This window comes from Indicator indicator, chromosome 1 (assembly GCF_027791375.1).
Source record: "Indicator indicator isolate 239-I01 chromosome 1, UM_Iind_1.1, whole genome shotgun sequence".
Lineage (NCBI taxonomy): Eukaryota > Metazoa > Chordata > Aves > Piciformes > Indicatoridae > Indicator > Indicator indicator.
In genome coordinates, this window is record NC_072010.1 from 18795048 (window position 1) to 18819745 (window position 24698).

Genomic DNA, 24698 nt, shown 5'->3' on the forward strand with positions numbered 1-24698 from the left:
ATATCTGTCCATAAAGACCTCATGCTGCCAATCGGTAAATGGTTGTGGGGCATGACAGGGTGACCAGCACCCCCTGTTGATGCCCCAGTACTGTGCTGAGCTACTGAGCCTCACCAACCAAATGTGCCTTGTAGAGATTATTTTGCTAAGCAAAATTATTTGCTACCATGGAAACCACTGAAGAATGAGTAAAATGATTACAACCAAGATACCTACTTAACAAGTTAGTTATTCACAATGAACTTTTATTCTCCTCCTCTCCACAACTGGATTTGCCTGAAACACCAAATACTCATCTTCCCTATGAAAAACAGACAGTTAAGGCCTTCTGGCGATTTACATTTATTAAAAGTCTCTATTTTAGTCTTCATCTAGTCACATAGCTTGGATCATCCACATATCTTCTGATTAAAACCCTGAAAACACAATGTCCAAGACTTTGGGAACACTCTGTATTTGACTAGTGCCAAGTGGAATGTATTACTAGATTACACATATGATCTTCATTATCTGGGATATTTAGCATTTGGCATGGGACCCTTGGAAGATAACATGCCAGAATCACTTACTGTATGTGTGCTAGGAGAAGGAAGAGTAGCCTGGGAATGGCATAACAGTGTTTCACATACAGAAAAGAGGAAAAAAATCCACCTTGAAAACTCGTTAAATCCTCAGTTTTTACCTTGAATTTCTTTAACCATAAAAGTCACATAATAAAATTGGGTGGGGGTGACTTTTTAGGTATTTTCTTTTCAGGTTCTTTAAAGATTTGTTTATAAAACCTTTTAAAACTTATGCTTAATTCTTTTTTTTTTTTTAACAGCCCTTGCTCTAGCCTTCACCAAAATAACATCATAAACATGCCCCACACTGTAATAAAGAGGAGCTTCATTCCCAATATTTTAAAACCTTTAGTGTGCTGACACACATATCTATAAATGGTCATGGAGAGTCAGAAACTGTGAAATTATATTAATAAGTTTCAGCATGTAAAAATATCACTTTCAAAAATCTGATGAGATATGCATTAGGGAAATGGCAGCTGCCAGAGATGCAGCACAAAATTTGGCTGTCTGTGAAAATCCAAGATGTGAGCAGAAGTCCAGCAATGCAGAGCAGAAACTTGGTAGCTTGGGCTTTGTCACATGTGAAAATTGTTTTGTAGGACAGCAGAACAAAGGCTGAAAATCTGGCTTCAAACAAGCCTTTATTATTCTGTATCAATTATTTTGAGATTACAAGACAGATATTTCTGTCTCAAGCCTATAATTTGTGTTGCATTGAAGTATATCATTAAGTAAGTTGTGCAGTTTTCATTAAAGGACATCAGGAAAACGTAAGAGCAAAATTACAACTGTGGAACAGGTCCAGGGCCAAATATAACTAACTTGAATCCTTTGCTGATTTCATACACATTAATGAAATTAACAATCAAATGTATTTCTCTGCATTTTAGTATCAGCCAAGAAAAATATCAAAAGCTTACTTTTACAATGTATGTCTAGAATAACATTGCTCAAAGTGTTTCCAAAGAGGACATTTGATGATGTGAGAGTCACTACATGCCTATTTATCACTACTTTGTGAGGAAAGAGAAGCTGTACAAAAAAAATGGCAGAGAAGCAAGAAGGATGCAATGAATAGTCTGCATATTTTCATGTCTTTGGAAGTAAGGGCCCAAATTCCACTATAATATCTGTACTATTTACTATATTCCTCTGCAATCATAGTCAAGTGAGGCAGGGACTACATCTGTGCACCACTGTGCCACACAGCCATCCCAATATTCTTCCATAGGCTAAATATCTTTTAACTCCCTTTATACAACTGACATGGCAAGGCAAGATTTATAATGAAGGTTTGATTTTCATTAAACCAAATTATATATATGGAGAAAAAAAAGACAAGTTTGTAAGCTGACAAGACTTTCATATGTGCTTCTCTTTTAGGACTTAAGAAGAGGACAATGGCACAAACAAGCATCTCCTTTTTCCAGCTTGATCATCTAACCTCACATTCTTGTGCCATCACAGCTACAAATATGCTACCATTAAAAACCCTTAACCCTCTGAATGCTAAATAGTCATCTCCAGATATCACAATGGTTTCTTTGAATAAATATAATTAATAAACTTTAAAATGCCCTACAGTAAGTTTGTCCAACGTGGTGCCACCACATCTTATGAAAGTGCCCTGTATATAAACCAGTCACCTGACATATAAAGCAGTATAATAATACAAGCTGACTTGTGCTTCTAAGTATTTCCTGCCCTTTTAAACTTTGCACTTGTTCATTAATTTCAAGCAATATTGAGGTGAGCCAGCTGCTGAGGTGAGAGGATTCATATAAATCCCTCACAGATGTTTGCTAACTTCAGATAGGAGCTTTATTATCTACAAGTCATTAATCAACCATTAACAAGTAAGTGTTATGGAGTCCCAGTATTAAGGTTTATTGCCAGAGGAGAATAATGGATTTTACAGGCTGGCTGTGTCTACGAGAGGAGGAACTAAGAGCTGAGACAGGTCTGAGATAAAACATTTGGAGAAGATTAAAATACATGAGAAGCCATTTTGTGGCTCTTCAGCTTGTCTTAAGAGAAAGCACAAGAGTTAAGCATTCACATGAGAAGCCAAGTAGAAAGTTCAGACTCATCCATCAGTTTGGTGATGAGGAGGAATGCATTTTAAACAGACAAACAAGGAAGTCAGGCACAGGTGAGAATTACTGCTCCTGTGAACAATAATTAACACCATCCGAAGTGTTACCTTCCAACTGATAGACACCGAATCTACAGTGCCACCTGCTCTGGCTCCAGGGTCCTCAGACTTCATCCAATACCTTTCACCAAGGCCTGAGACTTCAGTTCTAAACAACAGGGACAAATAAATTGTTGCATGCCACAGGGAAAGGTCAGAGGTGACTGAGGCAGTATCCATCAGCAAGTGAAAGTAGCAGGATCCTTTGGGTAGGTAAAACATTGCTTTTACTGCAGAACAAGGTATCGTATTCCTTCAGTCCTCTCCACCACAAAGTTTCTGCCAACTGGCTTTACAAAACCAAAAACCTTCCACAAACCAGATCTGGAAATAATTCTGATCTGGGTTATACAAGCAAGAGTTATTTACACTTAAGAAATTCAGAGGTGAAAATATATGCTCTGAGTATGTCTCCTCCCACTCAGGGGCTCTCCAGCTATGGCAAATTTCTGATGCTTATAGAGCAGGCAACATAACAAAAAAAACAACAAACAAACCAACAAACAAAAGTAGAACTGAAGAAAAATGTTCATGTCTGAACTCTAGCAGGCAAATGACAGAAGACTAAAAGATAAGCATCAAATATAGTTCATTCTCTTAATATCTAGCAGCAATGGTTAAAACAGCTTGAAGGGAAGATATTATGGTGTATACACAGTTTATACACATATGTATGTGTATATATGTATGTGTATAAACTGCACATATGTGTATAAACTGCAGGAAACTACTGGAAACTACACATATGTGTATAAACTGCAGGAAACCCTGAAGTCCAAGGGCTGAGAGATCACATCTCTAAATCCTCTGTACTCTGCACTTACTGCTACTCCCCCATAGTCATAGTTCATCTCTCATTTCACAATCTCAGTTACGAATGCGTCATCTATGCCTAAAAGGTGTTACCACAATTATGAACATAGCTACAAATACAATGAAGAAATAATAGTAAATGAAGAATAAATACAGTAGTACAGACAATCTAAACTATTTCAGTATTCTCATGAAGTGGTTACAAAATACCCATTCAGCTTACTCTGGAAACAAAGTCAAAGGGAGGCCACAGAAGAAATCTTACATGTTGCTGGCTCTCAGTCCTAGGCTCATGCCACTAGACTACACAAAAAGGTGCAAATGCCTTTAGGAATTAATTTCTAAGTTTCCTCTTTTATGTCGTAGCCAGCAAAAAGACCTTCAAGTAGTTTCAACTTATTTTCCTTTCCTATTTTGAAACTCTGATGTTTTCACAGAACACTTTCACAGGTTTCTGAAACACTGTGGGATTCTGCATGATGACAAACACAAAATCAGGTATTGGTTAGAATAAACACACAGAAAATTCCAAAATTCGCATACTGATTTTTTAACACACCACAGAGCCAGAAAAAGTATTCCTTACAAAGCCATATTTTAATTTCCCTCAATAACATTTCTTTGTAAAGAGCTCATCTCAGCTGGAAGCATCAACAACCTTCCAGATGGTTCACTTCTCAATAAACACTTAAGTTGTGTGAGTTTAAAGTCTAATGAACTGTAGGGCAGGAAGACAAAAGTTATGTATGTGGAGTGGTTCAAATGGCAGGTCAGGGCTGGGGCTGCCAGAAGACTAGCTCCGTAGAAACTCCCATCTCTATGGTAGCTTTAGGTTGGAGTAGGGAGGGAACAGCTGATCATGGCAAAAGAAGAGAGAAAGTGCTGAATGTTTCACACCAACACACACCCACATACGCAGCCTCACAAGCTGCTAGTGCTGGGTGGGAGAAAGCTATGACCATCAGAGCCTGGCCCACAGCATTGTCCTAAACCAGAAGGTGCTTACAGAGCCACAGAGTTTGTACCATGCAACAGTTCATGACAGCAACTTAGCTCAAATTAAACTCTACAGTTCCACACCAACCAGTCCTAAGTTATGCATGTACACGTAAGTGTAGAAGGCAAAAAGCAGGTAACATTCATCTTCTTCTGCCCATGCCATCTTTGCATCAGGCAATCACAACTAGCCACAAATTAAGTAGAACTGAGCAACCCAAATGCTGCATAGAATCACAGAATGGTAGAGGTTGGAAGGGACCTCTGGAGATCAGCTAGTCCAGCCACCCTGCTAATGCAGATATGCCTAGACCAGGTTGCACAGGAACACATTCAGGTGGGTTTTGAAAGACTCCAGAGAAGGAGAGACTACACAACCTCTGTCTCTCTGGGCCACTCTGGGCAGCCTGTGCCAGTGCTCCATTACCCTCAAAGTAAAGAAGCTTTTTCTTAAGTTCAAGTGAAACCTGCAGAGCAGCTCTGTTGGCCCAATTGGATGTAGACAGATTAGTGTGTTACCACTGGGGAAACCCCCTCTAGCAGATCAGACAGCATCTGGGCTGGGTCTATCACATCTTTCAGCAGCCTTTATAGCTGTGCAGCTACAAAGCAGCCTCAGTTGTGTTTTACAACCTGGTGTGGACAATAGCTCAACAATATTTCAAGTTTGAGGATAAGAAACAACAGAACAGTATAGACAAAAAAATACATTGACTCACCTTGAGACTGATCTAGATCTATTCAGTGCTTTGACAAAGATCAAAGATGGTGCAGACTGCCGTCTTTGGGCCAAACTCTTCATTTTCTAATTGAAAAGAGAAACAAAATGAAATAATAAGGGAAATTCTGAACAGTAACTGCATGATACAGACCCGTCACAGCCGGACTCCGATTTCAGACCAGAACAAAAAAGGCTGAGTTGTGGCCATCAGAAAGCCTGGAGGAGGAAAATGGTTGTAAAGTATGACATACTGAGAAAAATAGGAGCACAATCAGAAAGCCAGTGATAAAGAAAAGTTGGTAATTAAGATCTATACACAGATACCTGACGTATACGGCACATATGAAATAAATACCTAGAGCTTGTTCTCAACCACTTTTTGCCCCCTAGTAATCTATTGTACTTTAAATTTATCAAATATTCAGACAGTGGTTCAAATTTCAAATGCTTCATATACTTCTGTGTCAGGTCTGATGTTTAACATAAATTAAGCTTTGGATTTTGCCCACCTAACTGTACATGCTACATTGGGCTACCTGTTTTTTTACAGATCTTCAGAAATGAAGGCATTTTCCTTCCCTGCTAATCTAGTTGGAGCATTACATCTTGTCCCTCAGTAGTCAAAAATGACATTTTTTTCATTCCTGACTGCGTATGGGACAAAACATGAAAATGAGAGGAAAGACATTTCTAAGCACAGAACTAGGAAGTGAACAGGCAAAAAGAGACACTCAAAGACAGAGAATGCAGCAGGAAACAAAAAACGAACAACAACCAAAAAAAAGACAAAGCATAGGGAAGAGATGAAAATGACAGCAAGGGAGCATGGATTCCCACTGACTGAAGTTGAATGCTACCATAAAAATACTGAGCAAATAAACAAGACTGTTTTCCCTGGAGGTAGACATTTTCAAATATTTCCCTGAACACAAGTGTAATCATCACTGTAACCTCTCCCACCTACAGCCAGAAGCAGGACTAAGGAGTCCTGGCCCTAACTTTGGAGCTGTTCTCTAGAACCAGTTGTGCAGCCTGTTGCCAAGGTGCATGACCTCTCCTCTCTCTGACCCTCCACCAGGGTGGTTGTTACCCTATTTAGCTCAAATATTTTTTCAGAATAAACTGGTGAACAAAAGCACTGCAGATGAACTCCTCCTGAAACCCTGACAGGAAAGTATCCAGTGCTGGAGCAGTCCCTTGAAGCAGCCAGGTAACTATTGAGAGCAGTCACACAGGTGAACCTTTGACAGTCACAAAGTCTCTGTTCTCAGAGAATGGCAAAGCAACGCTTTTTTCCTTTATACAAAAAATATCCACAGACTACCAGGGGTGGATATGTTAGGGAACATCTGATTCTTCTGCCAATGTATGTGCTGGATATGGCACACATTTTGTTTGGGCAGTGTGCTCCCCTCAGGGAAAGGACATTCTACAGTACTATGTGCTTTAGACAAGTGCATTTCTTTTACTCATCGCAGTGCATTTGTTGTGTCATTTGTTTGATTCCCCTCTTATCTAGGGAGAGCATGCTTGTTAATTTTGTCAGATACTCAGTTACAGCCATTGCACAGCAACTGTTATAAATTCAACTGTCAATTCACCTTTAAAAATTATCCCTTCCTCCCTCTTTCTTTCTTAAAACAATAAGCTTCTCAAGACTGATAAATTAAACCTGGGACCATTTAGCTGTCTTCTACCTGATCAGAAATAAATGGATAATAATCTAAAAGATTACTAACAACATAGATGCCTGCTTTTGCTAGTTTTGAGGGGGAAAAAAAGCTTCACTAAATTTTTCTAGTAAAAGAAATCAGTTTGTCTCACTTCTAGCAAATCTGTGAAGTTTTTTTAGCATTTTAAAAAGCACCATATCTACAAACATGAAAGCAAAAATAGCCTTGTGTAACAATGCAGTCTAACATCCTACAGAAGACAAGTCACAGATTTCTTCCAGATTTTTTGTAGTTTATATAAGGCATCCACTACCAATTGGAAATTTACTGCAAGTCTAATTATTAGGCAGGTGGCTTTAGGGGGTGGCTAGAAGTAGAGCATCTCAGCTCCTGTGAACACAGTGGAGGTTTGATTATGTTTTCATACTTTGTTTTCTCAAGTCTGATAAGGAAGCGACTAAAAAACCACAGCACTTAATAATCTCATCTATGGCAAATTTTTTCATGCTTGGTTTAACAATATTGAATAGTGTCTGTGGCAGTGAGATTCCCGTCAGCTTAAATACCTGAGGACCAAGGTAAAGATCAGGACCATGACAACTTTAACTAGAGTTCAAATGACTGGCAGAGAGTCATGGAAAAATTCAAATTGGAGGGGACACCAGGAGGTTTCAGGTTCAGCCTCTGTGGACATGCTGAAAACAGGATCCATTCAAGTAGGATGCTCCAGACTGCCTTCAGTCCAGGTCTGTATTACCTCGAAGGATGAGATTCCACAGCCTTTACAGGCAGCTCCTTAATACAGACCTAAGCTATTAAGAAAAGCTTATAAAAAAGAGCCTTAAAGCATAAAAAGATCACTGATGAGATTTGGAAAAGGAAATTTTTTCAGAGTAGAAGTGGAAAGAGTCAGGTCAGCTGTATGCAAACATTACACAAAGACATTAACTACAAATATAAATGTGTTTGTTGATGTTTGTTTTTTTTTTTCTATGCATAAAGTTCAGGAAGAGAAAATAAATGACCATCATGATAACTGGAATTGATTTACTTTGAGAACGAAGAGGACAAAACAATTTTTGGCTAAGCTAGACCCAGATGCTTGGCCTTCTCAGTTTCACTCTGCATTTACATGTGCAGAAATGGAGAGAAAAGAGGATACGTCCTGGACAGCTGTAGTGAGAGCAGATGTTTGGGAGCAAAAGGAGATGCAGTGACCAATTATCTAAGCTTGGGACACAGAGAAGAGTTTCTCAATATGTGTCCCACATCATAACCTCCCATTTTTTTCATGTAAATATTAGAGAGGTCAACAAAGAGAAATCCTCTTATTCGCTTTCTGAATCACACCCATGCGAAATGTATCATAAAATCAGTATCCATAATGAATGTTTACAGTGTGCCAGATGCAAAGATTATAATCTTGTATCAGTCAGGACCAACTGTAGTTATTTTTGCCTTCCTCACATTCAAAAGCTTCAGTTCTTGCCCACCTCACCTCTGATTCAGGTTTAACTTCATACTTTCTGCATTTTTGGGGGTGGTTGTCTTGACTTCTCTTTTAACAGAAACAAAAACCTTTGCCTTTTCAGTTGTTGGACTGGTGGTACACTTTAGTATTTGGCTAATTTCTCATCTGTTAGACATAGACATAAGGCTATAGGTTTCAAAAGAATGAATTTACAGCAGATAATGATCAGACCTACACTCTGAATCACTGTTTTGTAAACTGTGATTGTAGGTGGTTTATGAGCAGATCAGCCCACCATGCTGAGGACAGTAACCTTGTAAACCATCTTTGAAAATATGCTGTCTCTCCTCAGGAATCAGAATCCCTATGGATTACAGTAAAACTTTCACAAGTATCTCGCAAGTAATTGGCTGGAGGAAATATCTATTGCTATTTGCCAGTATTCAAATAATTTTTTCTCACAGCTGAAATGGCATGGAATTATGGAATTTATGGAAATTAACATATTGCCAAATTATTATAATAATCCCCATTCTGTGGAAAAGATAACATAGAACAGCACCTGCATGATGTCCTCCAAAATAACTGGAACTGAAGATAAAGCACTCTCTTGTATTTTGTGTATATCACTTCTCTAGATCAAGCTTAGAAAGAAAATGGTAGAGCATGAATTAAATAAAGAGTATGTGAAAAAAAATGTGGTATTTACTATTTCTTTTGTGTTGTCAAGTAATTAGCAGATATACAACATTTATAATATTTTACAAGTATCTACAGAAGTGAAGATCCACACAGTAAGTTGATATCCCACAGAAAGGGTATAGGAGGTTGGAGCAGGCAGCCTAATGCAGGGGCTGTGTGCTGTCATTCCCTAGGAGCACACTGCTCATGGTGCTTGAGTGATAAGATGGTCAGAGACATGCAGGATTTCTCTCACCCAACCTCAGACCTGCACACCTGAGCTATTCTCTCTGTTCCTTTTGTAGTCAACAGAGAGAAAAGGATACATTTAGAATGCAGTTCATCTTGTCCTAGAAGTGCTGTTTCCCTCTACTGACTGCTAAAAAAAAAAACCTAAGGCAACCAAGAAAATGGAATTAAAGAGATCAACCCTCTCCCTGCTGTCTTACAAAGGACAGGGAAAAGACAAATTTGTGAGCTTAGTAACATGGGGAACAATTGTCTTCTCACAAAGTGGTTTGAGCTCAGGATGAAAAGATGAAATTATTTGATGTCTATTTAAGAGAATTGTATAAGGAACAGTAGAAAAATATATTAATTTCCTGACTGACAGGTGAACACAGGACAAATGCCTCCTTAGCAATGTGCAGACACCCCTGTAAAAGCCTCCCTAGAGATGAAAGGATTTCAGGCTCCTGGCTCCAGAAGTGGGTCAAGGCTGGGACATCTGCCCGGGGCCTTTAACTGGGTGACAGGGACAACACTCAGATGTGCTGATACCTTGAGCTGAGGATTGCACTCAGGTGGCAAAGCGCTCCCTCTCACTGCCTTATTTTTCTAATGAAAGGAAGTCTGGTTTTAACAAAGTCTACTGCCTGAAAGCATTTAAGTTAACAGTAACCCTAGTGGGGCATTTTACCCATGCAAACTCTCTTTTCTGAGCAACAAAACCTATCTGTGGCACACATTTCTGGTTTAGCCAGACATGAACCAAAGCAGAGAACAGAATCGCTTAGCAAAAACTGTAAGGTAAAGTTCAACTAACTGCCTAACAATCAAAAAAAATCTCAGCACCTAGCAGTTTATTTTCCAGGACCACTGGGCATTTCTCTTTTCCCTGTATCACTGGGCTACTTAGGAGAGGCACAAAATATTTTTTTCCTACATGCTATAACCCAGTGTTTGTTAGGCTTGCAAGATATGGTTGTCTAAAAATACCAGCAATAACAAGAATCTCATACTTTGGTAAAGCAAGAAATGGCCCTATACTGACCTGTAACATTCCTGAGCCCTTATAAACAGGGTGAGAAGGTGACTGCTTTTGAACTGCTGGCTCAGGCAGCAGAGTTGTCTAGGTCCCATGCAGAGCCCATTTACTATAAGGCTGAGCAGGTGACAAAACTATGTGCTTTTGTTTATGCTGGCAGAATACTTTTACTTATAAGGACTTTCCTAAAAAGAAAGCCATTTTTGGATAGATAATCAAGGAGAAGACAATTGCAGGGGCACAAGAGGAAAAAGCTATCAATACAGTGGATGCAAAAGCACATTACCATGGAAGAGCAGCACAGCAAAGACAGAGATTCAGAGGCCATCTCAGAGTAGACAGAAAAATGGATGATTGAAACTGAGAGCAAAAGATGGAGACGTGGAAGATTACTAAATCTGTGGAAGAAGGGAGCATTGAATATTTTACCTGAATCCTACTGTCAGCTGCACTGCACCCACAGTGCTCAGACTAGCGACTCTGTGGTGGTTTTGATGGAACCTGACATAAAGCAGGATGATTAACACATGGACACAATTCTGCCCCAGTGTCTGCACAGCAAGGCTTTCTCAGAAGCAGCTTACAGGTGACAGAGAGAGGAGATTCTCCCCACTCCACATGGATACTTCAAGCAGCATTAAGTAAACAGGTGACAACCTGATATATGCAGTTCTTGGGTATTAGATCTCACACAATCTGCCAAGTCCCTCTCTTTCCTGTTGCCACCATGAGGGACAAAAAAAGAACCCCACAACAAACCAAGATTAGGAAACTCAAGAACTAGAACACATTGCTAGATGTATAATTTTCAATTTCTCTTGGGGACAGACAGAGGAAGCATTGCTAATGCTAGCTCATAGTTAAAGCAGTACTAGGAGGTACATCATAACAGTAAGTTATCATAAGCCAGCACAGCCTGACAAGGAAGAAGAAATCTTTGCTTAAGGAACTTTATGTTAAAAAACATATACATAAGGGCAAATACACAATTAATCTTTGTAGAGTAAGACAACCAGCAAAGGGATGAAGATTATGTATGACTACCTCTACTCTTCAGATGGCGTTAATTTGTTTGAATTTTATCCATTTAGTACACTGCTGGGGAACACTTTAAGTCTTCTTTCCCTGCCAATAAACAGTTGCTGTATTTGTCATCAGAATCACAAAGAAATACATTTTTATAGTGATGGGATACCATATTTCAAGTCTCAAAGCATAAACACTATTTCGCTTACTGTGCAAAAATGGTTAATTTTTTGCACACATTGTATGAGTAGATATTAAAAATTGCTAACCCTCTGAAGCATTATAAGTAGTTACTTGAAATCTTCAAGGAGGTAGCAAAAAAATCCTAAGAGTTACTCCTTGTGTTACCAAACATTGCCTTGTGTAAAATATTCAGGGTTGGAATCCAGCCCACTAAGAAGAGTGAGGTAAAACACAAGGAACTTATAAATGACCACAGCTGCTACTGCTGACACAGTTACACTGGCATAAAAGATGTTTCTGCTGCATTGTTTGTTTTGATACATTTGTAGAAATAAGCTCTGTCAGTATAATCACTCTTACTCATGTTACTTCAATCCACTTCAGAGTTGCGTCAATTTACTGGTATTGGTCACTAAACTAAGCAGTCAGTACAAAATTTCTCTGTAGGTCAACTGCACATAGTCCAGTGACTCCAATAAGTCCAGCCATGGAGGGAATCTGGTCCAGATTTTTCAAAAAGCATTAACTGAAACACTGCATTTCAATGTAATCTTTTAGCAGGGTGTCTTGAATGCCTTGTAAGCATTTAACAGAGAGAACCTCCCAGTGTCTGTGAGGTAGGTTAGCAGTTCAAATTACTCTGCACGCCACGAAAATGAAAGGAAATTAGTTTCCAGGAAATTAGCTTAAATGGTCACACAAAATACTTAAAGTTCTACACAATTTCTGTCTCTTGGTCCTGTGATATGATCAAGCATGTGATCCTTTAGCCAAGCAGAAGATGAAGTAGGAGTTCAGACAACCACAGAACAATGTAGTAAATCTCAGCTAAATACATTTAGTCTGAGAAAGGTACAGTCACAATAATAAAAAGGAAGAAAGGTTCAGTGGTCAGCATCCCATATCTGGGGGTATTTGTGCCAGAAAGTAAAATAATTTATGTTAAATACATATTTGAAACAAAATTGTTCAACTTGACATGTTGTGTCACCAGTATCAAAACTGACTTCTTGCCAACATATTTTTCCATTTAACCAATACAAGCAGTGTAATCTCCCCAGTAGTAAAGAGGAATGTCTGTATTGTGAAAATAATACAATGCTTTGGCAAGGACTGGAAGACAAAACAGAGGTGTATATAGAGTCTGTAGGACCCAAGTAGTAAAAAAAAAAAAATATCTGAACTGTCACTGAGATCCGGCTTCAGGCAAAATTACAACTGGAGTATTGCTGTACATGCATAAATGTAGGAATCTTCTTCTCCAGACAGGCATAAAGAGATGGCATATCTCAAGGGAGCACGACGACTGTGGACAAGCAGTTGTGTGGTTGGCTGGATGTTGGTTGCTGCCTATGTTGACTGTGGGTGGTGTGAAAAGCTGCCATATGCTGCATGGCCAAGCCAGGGTCTCAAGCTGCTTCTCTGCAGGAGGATTTCTATCTGTACCCCTGCTGCATGTGCCTCCACATTGAGGAATTCCAACAGGACTACCAAGATCTGTAATATGTAATATCCCTGCTGTGGGCTCTTTGGAGCAGGAATAGGAAATGCAAGTGCTACCATTAATATTTGTCTTCAGAATGCTGAATCATTAATTAGAACTTGGAAGAAAATAATGTTCATCTTCATAGTACTTGAGCATCATGGCTCTGGCAGGTTGGAAGGTAGGTGGTACTCTGTCTTCAGCAAAAATGAAAGAAATGATAAAAGAAAAACCTAAGCCATACTTTCAGCCATCTCAAGTTAGATTGCAGTACTTAGGGTGAGTACCTACTCCTTCGCTTTGTCCAGCTAGGCAGCAAGAGGTACTCCACCACTTCATGTAGGTGTATCCACTGTCTCTTCAGAAACTGATCAGGCACCAAAGTGTGATAGAAATCTTGGCCAAACACTCTCCAGGCAACCATTTCACCATTGGCAGCAGCTGCCATGAGATGAGGTCCCCAGGACTGCAGTCAGGCTAGGGCACTGCATGCCTTAGTGGGGACACAGTACACACAGACACATCCTATAGAAATGAAAAGCATTGCTCCCCAGTCTAAAGAGACACTTCGGAAAGAAGAGAGGCACCAGGGCTCCTTTCCACACTGCTGTGCCATGGTCAGCAAAGCCCTAACCAGCAGCAGGACTGGACACAAACTCAGCCACCAGCATCACACATCCTAAATTCATGTCACCAGCAGACAGACTTAAGTAAAGCACACCATAACCTGGCTGGTCATTTTAATCCTGCCAGTCTATTTGGCAGTCAGTAGCACTGTGAACCTCTAAAGACAAGGCAATGTATAGATTTGAATGTCATTGTGAGGCAAAATTAACAAGGTAGGAAGCATTGCTTTGGGTAGAAAAGCACGACAGCACTTGAAAAGCCAAAGGGGAAAAGAAAAAAAAAAAAAAAAAAAAAGAGTTCCCGTTTTACACAGTGGGAAGAATGTGGTTATTGCAGCTCATTTGTTACAGCTAAGTATGAGGCAGAAAAACGTACTTGGCTATACACAGAAGTGAGTACCTTGCACTTGATCGTGTCAGATGCTGAAAAAGCAATTTGACACATGAAACAGATTTTACAACCAATTTTGAAGATGGAATAACGCTCTTTGATTGTGATATACCTAGAGAGTGCAAGGCGCTTCTTCGGGAAGCTGCTCTTACATTGCTCTTGTTGAAAGCACGTGCCAGAGAAACCAGCAAAGCCTCTCAGATCTAGCAAACCCTTCCCTTGCTCCCCACAGACACACATGCAGCAGATCCCTCTCAGCGCCCCCGGATAATCGTTCTGCAAACCTCCCCCCATCTCTCTCTGATACCCACCCAGCAAAACCTTCAGACATCCATCCAGCAAAGCGCCCCTTTAGGTCTCCCCAGGACATCTATGCAGCAAACCCCCTTATCTCCGCAACAGATTCATGCAGCAAACCTCCCAATCTTGCCGGGAAATCCAAGCAGCAGAGCCCCTTGGCTCCACCGACCACCACCCAGCAAATCCTTCCCTAGCTTCCCGGGACACCTACCCTGCAGCGCTCGTTACCTACCCCGGACATCCAGGCAGCAGCCTCCCTTTGCTCCCGGGATATCCGTGCAAGAACTCCCTTGAGATCCCCGGGTTATCCACTCGGCAGAGCCCCGTGAGCTCCACCGGGCATCGCCGCAGCCCCGACTCCCCGGGGCAACCCCTTCCCGCGGACATCCCCAGCCCCAGCTCCCCCGGCAGCTCCTCCCCGGCCAGCTGCCCTGAAGGCGGCGGCGCAGGACGAAGGATGATGGAACTGTGAGGTGTCCGGTGGGGAACGGCTGCCGCGGGGGGCTCCGGGGCTTGGGGTGCTTCTTCCCGCGGTGTCTCCAGGGAGGGAAGCCTCACCTTCTTGCTGTCGGCGGCGGCGAAGCCCCTGCCCTCGCCGCTCACCGAGGACGAGCGGCTCGGCCCGAGGTGCTCCTGTTGCGGGGACATCACGTCCATGCAGCCCCACGCCGCCGCCCTGCCGCCGCGGGGACGCCCGCGCCGCCGCCCGCACCATGGACAGGGCGCGCCGCGCCGCGCCACTCCCCCTGCGGCCACGCCTCCGACCGGGGACACGCCCAGGACAGGAGCTCCGCTTGCGAAGCTACGCCCCTCCTCGCAGGTCCGCGCACCGCTCCGTGGGAGCGGGCGGGGAAGGCATGCCACGCGCGTGCGCCGCCGCCGCGAGTCGGGGGTTGGAGAGAGTGCGGTAGTGCTGGGGAAGGGGCGCGCGGCCTCGTCCCGCGCTTGCGCGCGCTGCAGCGGTACGGGGGGTGGGGAGCCGCGCGCAGCGGGACCGGCGGGGCGGGGGCGCGGACACAGGCATGGGCACGGGCTGTGTACTGGCGGGGAGCAGCGGGGCCCCGGGGCGCTGCGTGCGTGTTGTGGGGTCCCGGGGCTGGGGTGGGCGTTGCCGGGTCTCAGATTTTGCCAGAGTGTTGCGTGATCCCAGGACTGAGGCGGGTGTTGCGCTGCGCCAGGATTATCCTCCCCTACCACCTCCCTGCAGAAGGCGGGTCAGCGCAACTCATGGTCCTATCCAGACCCCTCCCGGGGTGATCCCCATTTGAGGAGCAAGCAGCGGGTTGAGTGCAGGTATAGGTTCTGGCACAAGGTAAAAGTGGCCATGACAGCACAGGCTCCAAGTGTGCTGGGGCAATCTGGAGAAGGCTGAGGTGGTGCTATTGTGCTCCAGAAAGCCGTGGATAATAAGGAGGAGGACCCAGTATTTCAGCTAGTGGATGGCATTGGCTCACGAACAAATGAATGTAAATAGGCTATAAATAAATCTGGGGTGGAGAATGGGAGAAAGTATGCCGATTAGGAGTGATCATAAGAGGAGGTTGTGGGGCAGCCCCGCCATCCAGAAGCAGAAGGCATAGATCCATGAACAGTGCCAGTCTGATATGACTATCATATTTATACATTATTGTATACTCTCATTAAATATGTTGTCTTCATTAGCAAAGGGCTGCTTCTGATTGCCCAAGAGGTTCTTTATAATCCTGTCTTTATACACTTTTGGAGGGATATTTTTATCTCCAGCTTTTCCAGCTGTCACGGGCTTTACATGCATTTTCTTCCATGATGATCATTGAAAAGGCAGAAAAAGAGAGATCTGCCATCTCATGCAGCTTTTCGTATCTACAGCTTTTCTTCTGCAAGAAGAGTTTTTACATTCCTGTGATGAACTGGATTGGGAACTGATCCAGCTTTAACAAGGTTATTTTTCATCTGGAGAACTCAGGCTGATTCTCCTCCTGGAAGCAGAAATGTATGTCCTGCTTCCTTAACTTGGTGATGACTGCTCTTGCCATATACAACTGAAATAGCAGTAAATGATGGATTTGGTTCCATGTTATGTAGCCCAGCATGTCCACGTGTTAGCGCTTCAGCAGTCTCTTTGTTGAGATTGATGTAGACACCTGCCCTCTCATTGCACTCATTTCTACAAGTCACTGGAATTGTGTGAGTAAAGAAGAAGTGAAATATTAAAGCCTTTGATGCAATATGAATGCTTCTGCCTGCACTGGGATATTCCGGATCTGACCGTTAACTTTTCCTCCCTACCCTGTGCCTAACCAATAAAAAAAATAATAATAAAATAAAGGCACCACAGACATCTATAACCACTAGGGGATAGTTCTTGGATAACATCATGCCTGTGTGTCCGATCTGAGAAAGCTCAGCAGGCTGTCCGTAATATCCTTTGGAAAGAGAAATGGGTGGTGAGGGCAGAGGTTTGTATGTATTCTGTATGTTAACATGAGTTGCACCATTTTGTCTTCGCTGTATTTGTGAGGTCTTTCAATTGAAGTGTAAAAACTTTGAAATGATGCATTTTTGGTATCTGCACCAATTTACAGACAGATACCCATACATCACTAAGACAAACCAACATATAAAAAAGACTTAAAATTTTAAAGCCTGTGTCTCTAAAAATCGTTACATCAGCTGATTTTTGCATCTTTAGGCCTTGGCTGGGTGGTGACAACGCCTTGTCCTAATGCTCTCGCTAGTTCTTCCATCCCTCTGCTCCTATCCCCTTGGTTGTGTCCCTGATTCACCTCCTTCCACCGCGATGCCAGTCCTGTGGGGAGTTGGTGGCAAGTGGAGAAAAAGCAGAGTCATAGGCTTCCCCTGGCACAATGCCCATGGCTTTAAAACTGGGAGGTGAGTTTTTGATTACTGCTGCACAGCACCCAACCCAGTGGTATGCCCTCCCCAGGCAGGTCTCCAAGCTTCTGCAAGAGGACTAAGAAAAGATTTGTCAGGGTAGAAAGGAAACAGTCCAAAATGTCTATTTGAAGCCCAGTATATACTTAGCAATTTGGCAACTTTCTCCCCAGAAACATGTGCAAGCAAAGATATTCTTGGTGACATTTTGGAAGTGGGGCTGTAAGTATATGTTTGTTTTGCAATGGAAACATTACATAAGCTTTACAAAATGCTTGTATGTGCTTAGAGGTTCTTTTATCTACTACCATGAGCATGTTTCCTACGCTCTTCATTGAAGATGAATAGATGAACATCTTGCCATTGGTGAGAAAAATCAGATAAAAATCAGAGGAGCTTTCTTTTCGGCACAGCACAAATATGTTTGTATATGCAAACGCAAAGCCATCAACTTTTTGTTAGCTGCAGTACTTCTCTGGTACTAACTCTCCCATAACATAACTCTTCTTTGCCTGAAAAGTGGATGGGAAGTTTAGCACCCAGGATGTGAATTTTCAGGAGTGACTTGGCAGGGACAAGGTTCTACAAGCCTCATTTTCCCTCGCTGCAGTATGAATGATAGAGGCATGGAGGGAGCACATAGGGTACAGCAGTGATGTATAGGCAGCCTGGAGCCCCCCAGTTGTAAAAAGACCTCTGGTGTGATGCTGGCAGTGAGCAGGTCCCATGCCTTACAGTGATTGACCTCAAAGGGTAAAAACAAACAAACCAATCCCCTAAGAAATGTCAAAACCAGGAAACAAGAAAAATAGATTCTCCCAAAGGACTGTTCTTAGGTTAAGTGGCAGTTTCTTTCTGGCAGATCAGAATTTTATTAATTGACTTTAGATTGGGTTTTGAGAGACCTTAGAGGATTGGTGGTGTGATGGAGGCTGTGGACAGGGTGCAATTGCATCATGTGCAGCATCCTCAGTGCTGCCTCTGCCTGACCCATATCTGCCTCTGTGCAGAGATTCCCAATGGGAAAATCACTCTCTTCTTTGGTGCATGACCAGGAGTGCAGGAACTCCCACATGTGCTGGTGTAGAGGCAGCCACAGGGACAGGGCTGCCACTGCCCAAAGCACCTCAAGTCCTTGCCACCCTGCAGCACAGAGCAGGCATGCTCTGAAGTCATCCAGGTCATGAAGTGTCTGCTGGGCATTTCCTCTCATACTCTCAATGCTGCTTGAGTTTTGACATTAGATCGGGTGTTTCTCACCCATACTTGGTCTGAAAATCCAAGTACATATTTGCACCAAATCATCCTTAAACTGCACAGACTATCATCACCACCAGCTAAAATCGTGCTTGAACCTTGCGCTAAGAGAAGGCACACAAGACTCACAAAATAACATGCATGTTCATAGAAAGATTTTCTTTCTTGTTGCCTTGGCCACAGTGTTGTGTGAAGAAAAATACTAGGGAGACAGAACAGGGACTGGAACAGAGAAATATATGGGTGTTGTAGGAAAATCACATTTGTGCACAAGACAGAGGAGAATTATTCATGGGCAAACCCATCCAGATGGAAATATGACCCCTGTAAATCTGCCACATTAGGGAAACCCACAGTGAACTGTTAGCGAATGCTAGATACACAGGCTGCAGCTACCTCCAGGTTTTATGAGCTTTCCAAACACGTTAGCACTAGCAGACATTCCCTTCCAAGAAAATCATGATATCCAAAGAACTATGTGAGGCCAGAAATGAATGAGCTGTACTTAACTTTCACTGAACAATTGTGATTGTATCAAATCTGCCCCAAAAGGGTACATTTGCCTGAGCACTAATTTTATGACCCTCTCAAATGTGTCATGCAATTAAAGCCATGCAGTAGGGCTGAATTTGAAACTCCAGAGGCAGTTGTATTTCAATGAGATCTGATGCAACAACTTACTGTTTTAATATCTGGACACCTAGAATCTTATGCTGCTCATGCTTTATGAGCAGCTTAAAATAGGGCCATCTCCTCAACAGTTTGGGGATACTCTAGTGCAGAAAAGCTGAGATGAAAGATTGGAGAAGGAGAAAGGGATGGATGGAATGGATGATGGAATTCAGCATAGGAGCTCTAGCAGCAAGTATTTACCCTAGAGTATGAATCCTTTGCTGCTCATGTTTACAGTATTTGATGCTGCTCCTTGACAAAGAAGTTGTGTTAAGCTGAGAGCATCCTCTGTCATCCTGGAGGGCCTGGCCAGAAGAAAGCCCAGGTACCAAGCCCTGCCCTTCTGTTTTGATAGCAGCTTGCTAAAAGAATTACTAAATGCCGTGTGAGTAGTTGCTAGGCAGAATTCATGAATGTCCTGGATTTCAGGTTACAGCAGTTATTGATGCTTTGTTCAGACAGGTTCACCTTAAGAGGAAATATTCCATTCTGTCCCTTCCCATGCTCTAAGGTTTGCAAGGCCTTAGATTCTCTGTCTCAGAGACTTTCCTGCCTCACTTAGGTAGTTCTGCCAATATTGTCACATAAACAAAAATCTACTTGCTCTCTCTGTCCCAGGAATACAGGGTGGCCATGCGTGAATGTGGAGCCTGAGTTTGCAGCACGTGGCATGTTTCCAACAGCAGGGACAAAGTGTGCACATTGAATGTGAACCCCAGCTGACAGCTCTGCTGTAGAAATGAGGACAGTACAAGTACTGGGACAGTCTGAGCTTTGGGTGCTCCATGTGGTATCACTGTTATGGTCAGCTAGAGCCATCATCCCACAGCCACACCTGCTGCTCAGATGTGAGAGAAGACTTTTACAACCTAGCCTTACAGAGGAACCTACCAGTGATCCTAGCAATTCTTAATATCCCTTTCAGCCTTATTACATATGCCATGTGAAATTAAGGCCAGTGCATCAAAGGGAATCTTGCCTTTGAAGGACTGTATGTTTCCTGCATGCAAGCATTGCTCTGATTTAATGAAGCTTGATTTTATAATCAGTGTAGTTAAACCAGTATGGTGCTTGTGACTGATGTAAGCATCTCGGTGTGTGTATGGCCTGATATTAACACCACCCATAAGCAAGTGATGTTCAAATTTTCCTGCTATTCACATTTTCCCTGGCTCTTCTGGACCTTATTTCTGATTCTTATGCATTATCTTGATTGTTTATTTTTTGTTTCCCTGCACTGAAGATTTTCTTGCAGCCACTGTACAGAGTCCAATCTTTCACTTGCATACTGCAAGGCAATGTTAAGTCAATAACTGGATATTCATCCATGAGGGACCTACCATAGGAGCTAAGTATTAGACATGAAAAGATAGCGTTTTATTTAAGATAAGGCCTAATCTCTTCCCTTTGCGATTAACATTTCTGAACTAAATCTGAGCACTTGTGCCTGGAGCCATTTAACTTTGCTCTCAGCTAGATGGGTAGTGCTGGAAATACTCTGAAATGAATCTGCAGCATAATCCTAAGTATAGGAAGCAAATGTCACTAAGAGAAGTGAGGGTGACTTTAGGAAACATCCACCAAGTGTTCAGATATGTGCAGCATACACATCTCTTCAGTACAATCTTGAGCTTTTTTGGATCTCACTGTACCCATCATGCAACTTGACTCCTGGAAAACCCACAGTCCACAGCCCTTGAAGTGATGATCAGCACTGGAGTTGGTTTCTATTCATCAATGTATTCTTGAGAAAAGACATCCTATCACCTAAAATTTGGGAAGGGGGTGTTTTCAGATGCTTGTCCCCAAATTAAGGTTGAGAAGCATGGTTATCAGCACACAGATCATAAATAACCTATGTTATTTTTTATGTTATAGCCAGGTGTTGCTGATGGACTCCCTGGAGCTCTACAAAGCGTCGGCCATGTAGACAGCCAAACTCCATTTCAGTGGGTTGAGGCAGAGGGTGATAAATGAGGTAACATGAGCCAGGTTGGCATATATGTGCCCAGTGAGAATTATACATTCGTAACAGGAACGTTTGTAGTAACTTTAAGGGGAAGTTACTGGAGCTGAATTAAGAATAGAGCATCTTTGTTTTATGGCTGATGGGACTTAAATTTATTGCAAGCAGAAAGTGGACTGTTGACATTGGCTTTTTAGGAAACATGAAGGAAACTCCCATGAAGAGGGGACGCTTTCAAGTGTATCATGCACTCATCCATAAAAGTCATCATGTTATCATCTTTGCTCTGAATTCATTTCAGGCATCACTTTGTCTCTAATTCACAATGGAGACAGTTTTTACTGTGAGTGTATTTAAGAACCCAGAGGGTCATATTTTTTGTCAGCTTGTGTTCTTAACATACTGGTGGATTGTGTTGTACTTCTGATTCCTGCCTGGATTTACCGTTTTCCATTCACCACAGAGAACTCCCTTTTCCTAATAGCTTGTGGAACTGTCAAGCTGTGAATGACAGACATTAAAAAAATGATGGGCAAGACTTTTAGTTGTGCTTTCATAGCATGCTGCAAAATCCTTCACTGCAAAAGTGGGATGCTTTCAAAACTGACTCAGATGAATAAAAAATGAGCTAGACATCCTCCTGCTCACTAGGGATCCAGGAGGAAATGGCTCTACTTTTCTTGTACACAGTGTTGAATTACTCACTATAACCTGGTGTACATGTCTTCAGTTTCTGTAAGCCAAGGTGGGAGCCCAAACTTCACTGCACTCCATTGAGCGAGGACTTGGCTCTCCTGCATGTCTCATCCTCTAACCACACCACTAGCAATTTACAGATTAAATGGTGGGTTATATGAGCGTGGTGGGTTGACCTTGGCAGGATGCCAGATGCCCACCAGAGCTGCTCTATCACTCCGCTCCTCAGGTTGATGGGAAAGAGGAAACAATGAAAGGCTCATGGGCAGGGAGAGATCACTCAGCAATTGCCATTGTGGGCAAACCAGACTTGACAAAATTAGTTTAGTTTTCTGCCAATCAAATCAGAGTAGGATAATGAGAAATAAAATCAGATCTTAAAACATCTCTCCACCTTTCCCTTCTTCTCAAGGTTAACTACTCCCAAATTTCTCCACCTCCTCCCCACCAACAACACAAGTGACAGGAAATGGGATTTGCAGCCACTCTTCACTCTTTGTCTCTGCTACTCCTTCCACTTCAAGGGGAGGATTCCTCACATTCTCCTCCTGTTCCAGTGTGGGGTCTCTCCCATGGGAGGCATTCCTCCAGGATAGAACTTTTCCATGGGGTGCAGTTCATCAGGAACAGACTGCTCCCGTGTGGGTCCCCACAGGGTCACAAGTCCTGCCAGCAAAACTGTTCCAGAGTGGCCTTATCTCTCCACAGGGCCACAGGTCCTGCCAGGAGCCTGCTCCAGCATGAGTTTCCTATGGAGTCAGTCTCCTTTGGTTTAATTCACCTGCTCAGACATGGAGTCCTCCATGGGCTGCAGGTGGATATCTTCTGGAATCATGGGGCTCTGTCAGGCACTGGGGAAGCTTCTAGCAGCTTCTCACAGAAGACACCCCTGTAGCCTCCCAACTACCAAAACCTTGACATGGAAACACAATGCAGTGAGAGCTGAAACACCTTGATTTTCTGGCTGATGTGGACAATGAGGGCTGTCAGCCTCCAAAGGGTGTTTGGCTTTTGTTGCAATGCAAGAAGGATTGATTGCCAGAAAAGGATAGCCAGCGAGAGTGGGGTAGAGTTGTGCCCAAGACAGTAGAGAGCAAGGCTCCCACCACAGCGACTCTGCCTTTCAAGTCCTAGTTCCAATTTTATGGGAAAAAACAATGGATTTGGAGTTTATCCAAACTGTTCATGACTCCAACACAATAATCATAGGAAGCAGACCTCAGAAGATCACCTAACCTTGCATCAAGTAGCTTTACATAAGTTTTTCCTGAAGACCTCCTGGGTAACTTATTTTTAGAAATGGATGCTGATGGGGATGTGCTTCCCTTGTGAGTCTGTCTCTGCATTGTCCCCACAACTGGGAACAATTTTCCCTGATGCCTGAGAAGCACCTCAGTTAAGCCTGTGACAACTTGTCCTAAGCCCAAGGGATGTAAAAAGTTTATTCCTTCCTCTTTAGAGCTACTTTCTACATATTTGGATGCTATGCCCCCACAATCATCTTTTCTAGACTAAACAATACCAAATCCTTCAGCTTTTCCTTGCAGTTGAAGGCTCCTGGTCCTCTGACCAGTCTTGTTCTCTGAATTCTTTCCATTTGGTACATTTCCTTTTTAAATCATCATTTCCAAAGCAGGATACATTTTGTTTGTAAGGGCAACACACACATGTTTTTCTTCCTTTCACACCCCACCTCCAAAACAAATGTTTCTCTCCTTTTTTATTAACCAAAGAAAGGTGTAGCCATGTGGAGGGTTGTGGGGAGTTTGGTAGATCATCCTTAATATTTTACCAGAACTTTTGTAATTCCTTATGATGTGCAAAGCCATTTAGCAAGGTGAAATGTATTAGTTTCATATTTCTTAAGTGTCATTATATCTGTTGAAGCCAGGAAAGGCTTTTAAAATACTTGGATAGTGTATGTTTAGATGAGATTCCAGCAAATATTCTTATCACACTTATTTCTAAATACAAAAGCTGTGACCCAGGATTTCTCCTGAATCAGCAGCATATGAGCCCTGGCTGTCAAGCAAAGCTAAATGGTTATTACTTTTAAATTAACAGAAAGATGATGGTTACTGAGGTGCATATATGTGAATCAAAACCTAAGCTGTAGGATAATTGTGGGCTTAAATTATTCTAGGAGAGAAAAAGAAAGATTTGTTACTGTAATAACTCCCAGACTCTTCAAAACAAAAACTGTTTTGTAAACTTTGTTAAAAATAAAACTATTTTTTTTTGGTAAGGAAAGTAGGGTAAAAATAATATTTATAAAAAATTAATATGTTTTGGGAAAAAAATTCTTCCAGGATGCTTGAAAAGTGAAGAAATTAATTGCTGTGAATGCACATGATTTTGGGCAGAGGAGCAGCAGGAGAGGACCTGAAGGGGTGGGAAGGAAATGAAGGGTCAGAGAAGGCACAGAGGTGGCAGCCAGGGTGTTGCTGAGTCAAGAAATGCCATGTGCAGCAGAGGGGACAAGGAGGTGGCAAGGGCATCACATGCACAGTCCTGAGAGTCTGCTCAGCAGCAGCATGGGCTTTGCAGGGTTGCTATCATGGAGATCATTGTGGGCAAACCTCAGGTCAGTGACTTGGATGAGGAGGACAGGATACCTTTGGACCATTTTGCCTGGCTCCCTCTGTGAGCAGGGAGCAGCGTCAGCTTGGCAAAGGAACAATTGGATCTTCCCTCAGCCTAAAAATAACAACATAAATATTGTGTATGCATTCATTATAACTGTTACAAGGCTAGAGTGTGGAAAAAACCCTAATTAATGTGAGGCATATTCAAGTGACTTTGCTGAAAACTATGTCTTTTTGTTAAAGGAACATGACTCTTC

The 24698-nt window shown here is 42.4% G+C and overlaps 1 protein-coding gene across 1 annotated transcript in view; it reads right to left on the reverse strand.

The window, feature by feature from the left end:
• The window catches only part of ARHGAP20 (Rho GTPase activating protein 20), a 62238-nt gene extending 47190 nt beyond the window's left edge, over positions 1-15048 (reverse strand). The window contains exons 1-2 of the mRNA XM_054386606.1: positions 14950-15048; positions 5289-5374 (exon numbers count right to left, since the gene is read on the reverse strand). Of these exons, the coding sequence (XP_054242581.1) occupies positions 5289-5374; positions 14950-15048 (185 nt within the window). The remainder of the gene's footprint in view (positions 1-5288; positions 5375-14949) is intronic.
• Between the last annotated feature and the right edge of the window lie 9650 nt (positions 15049-24698).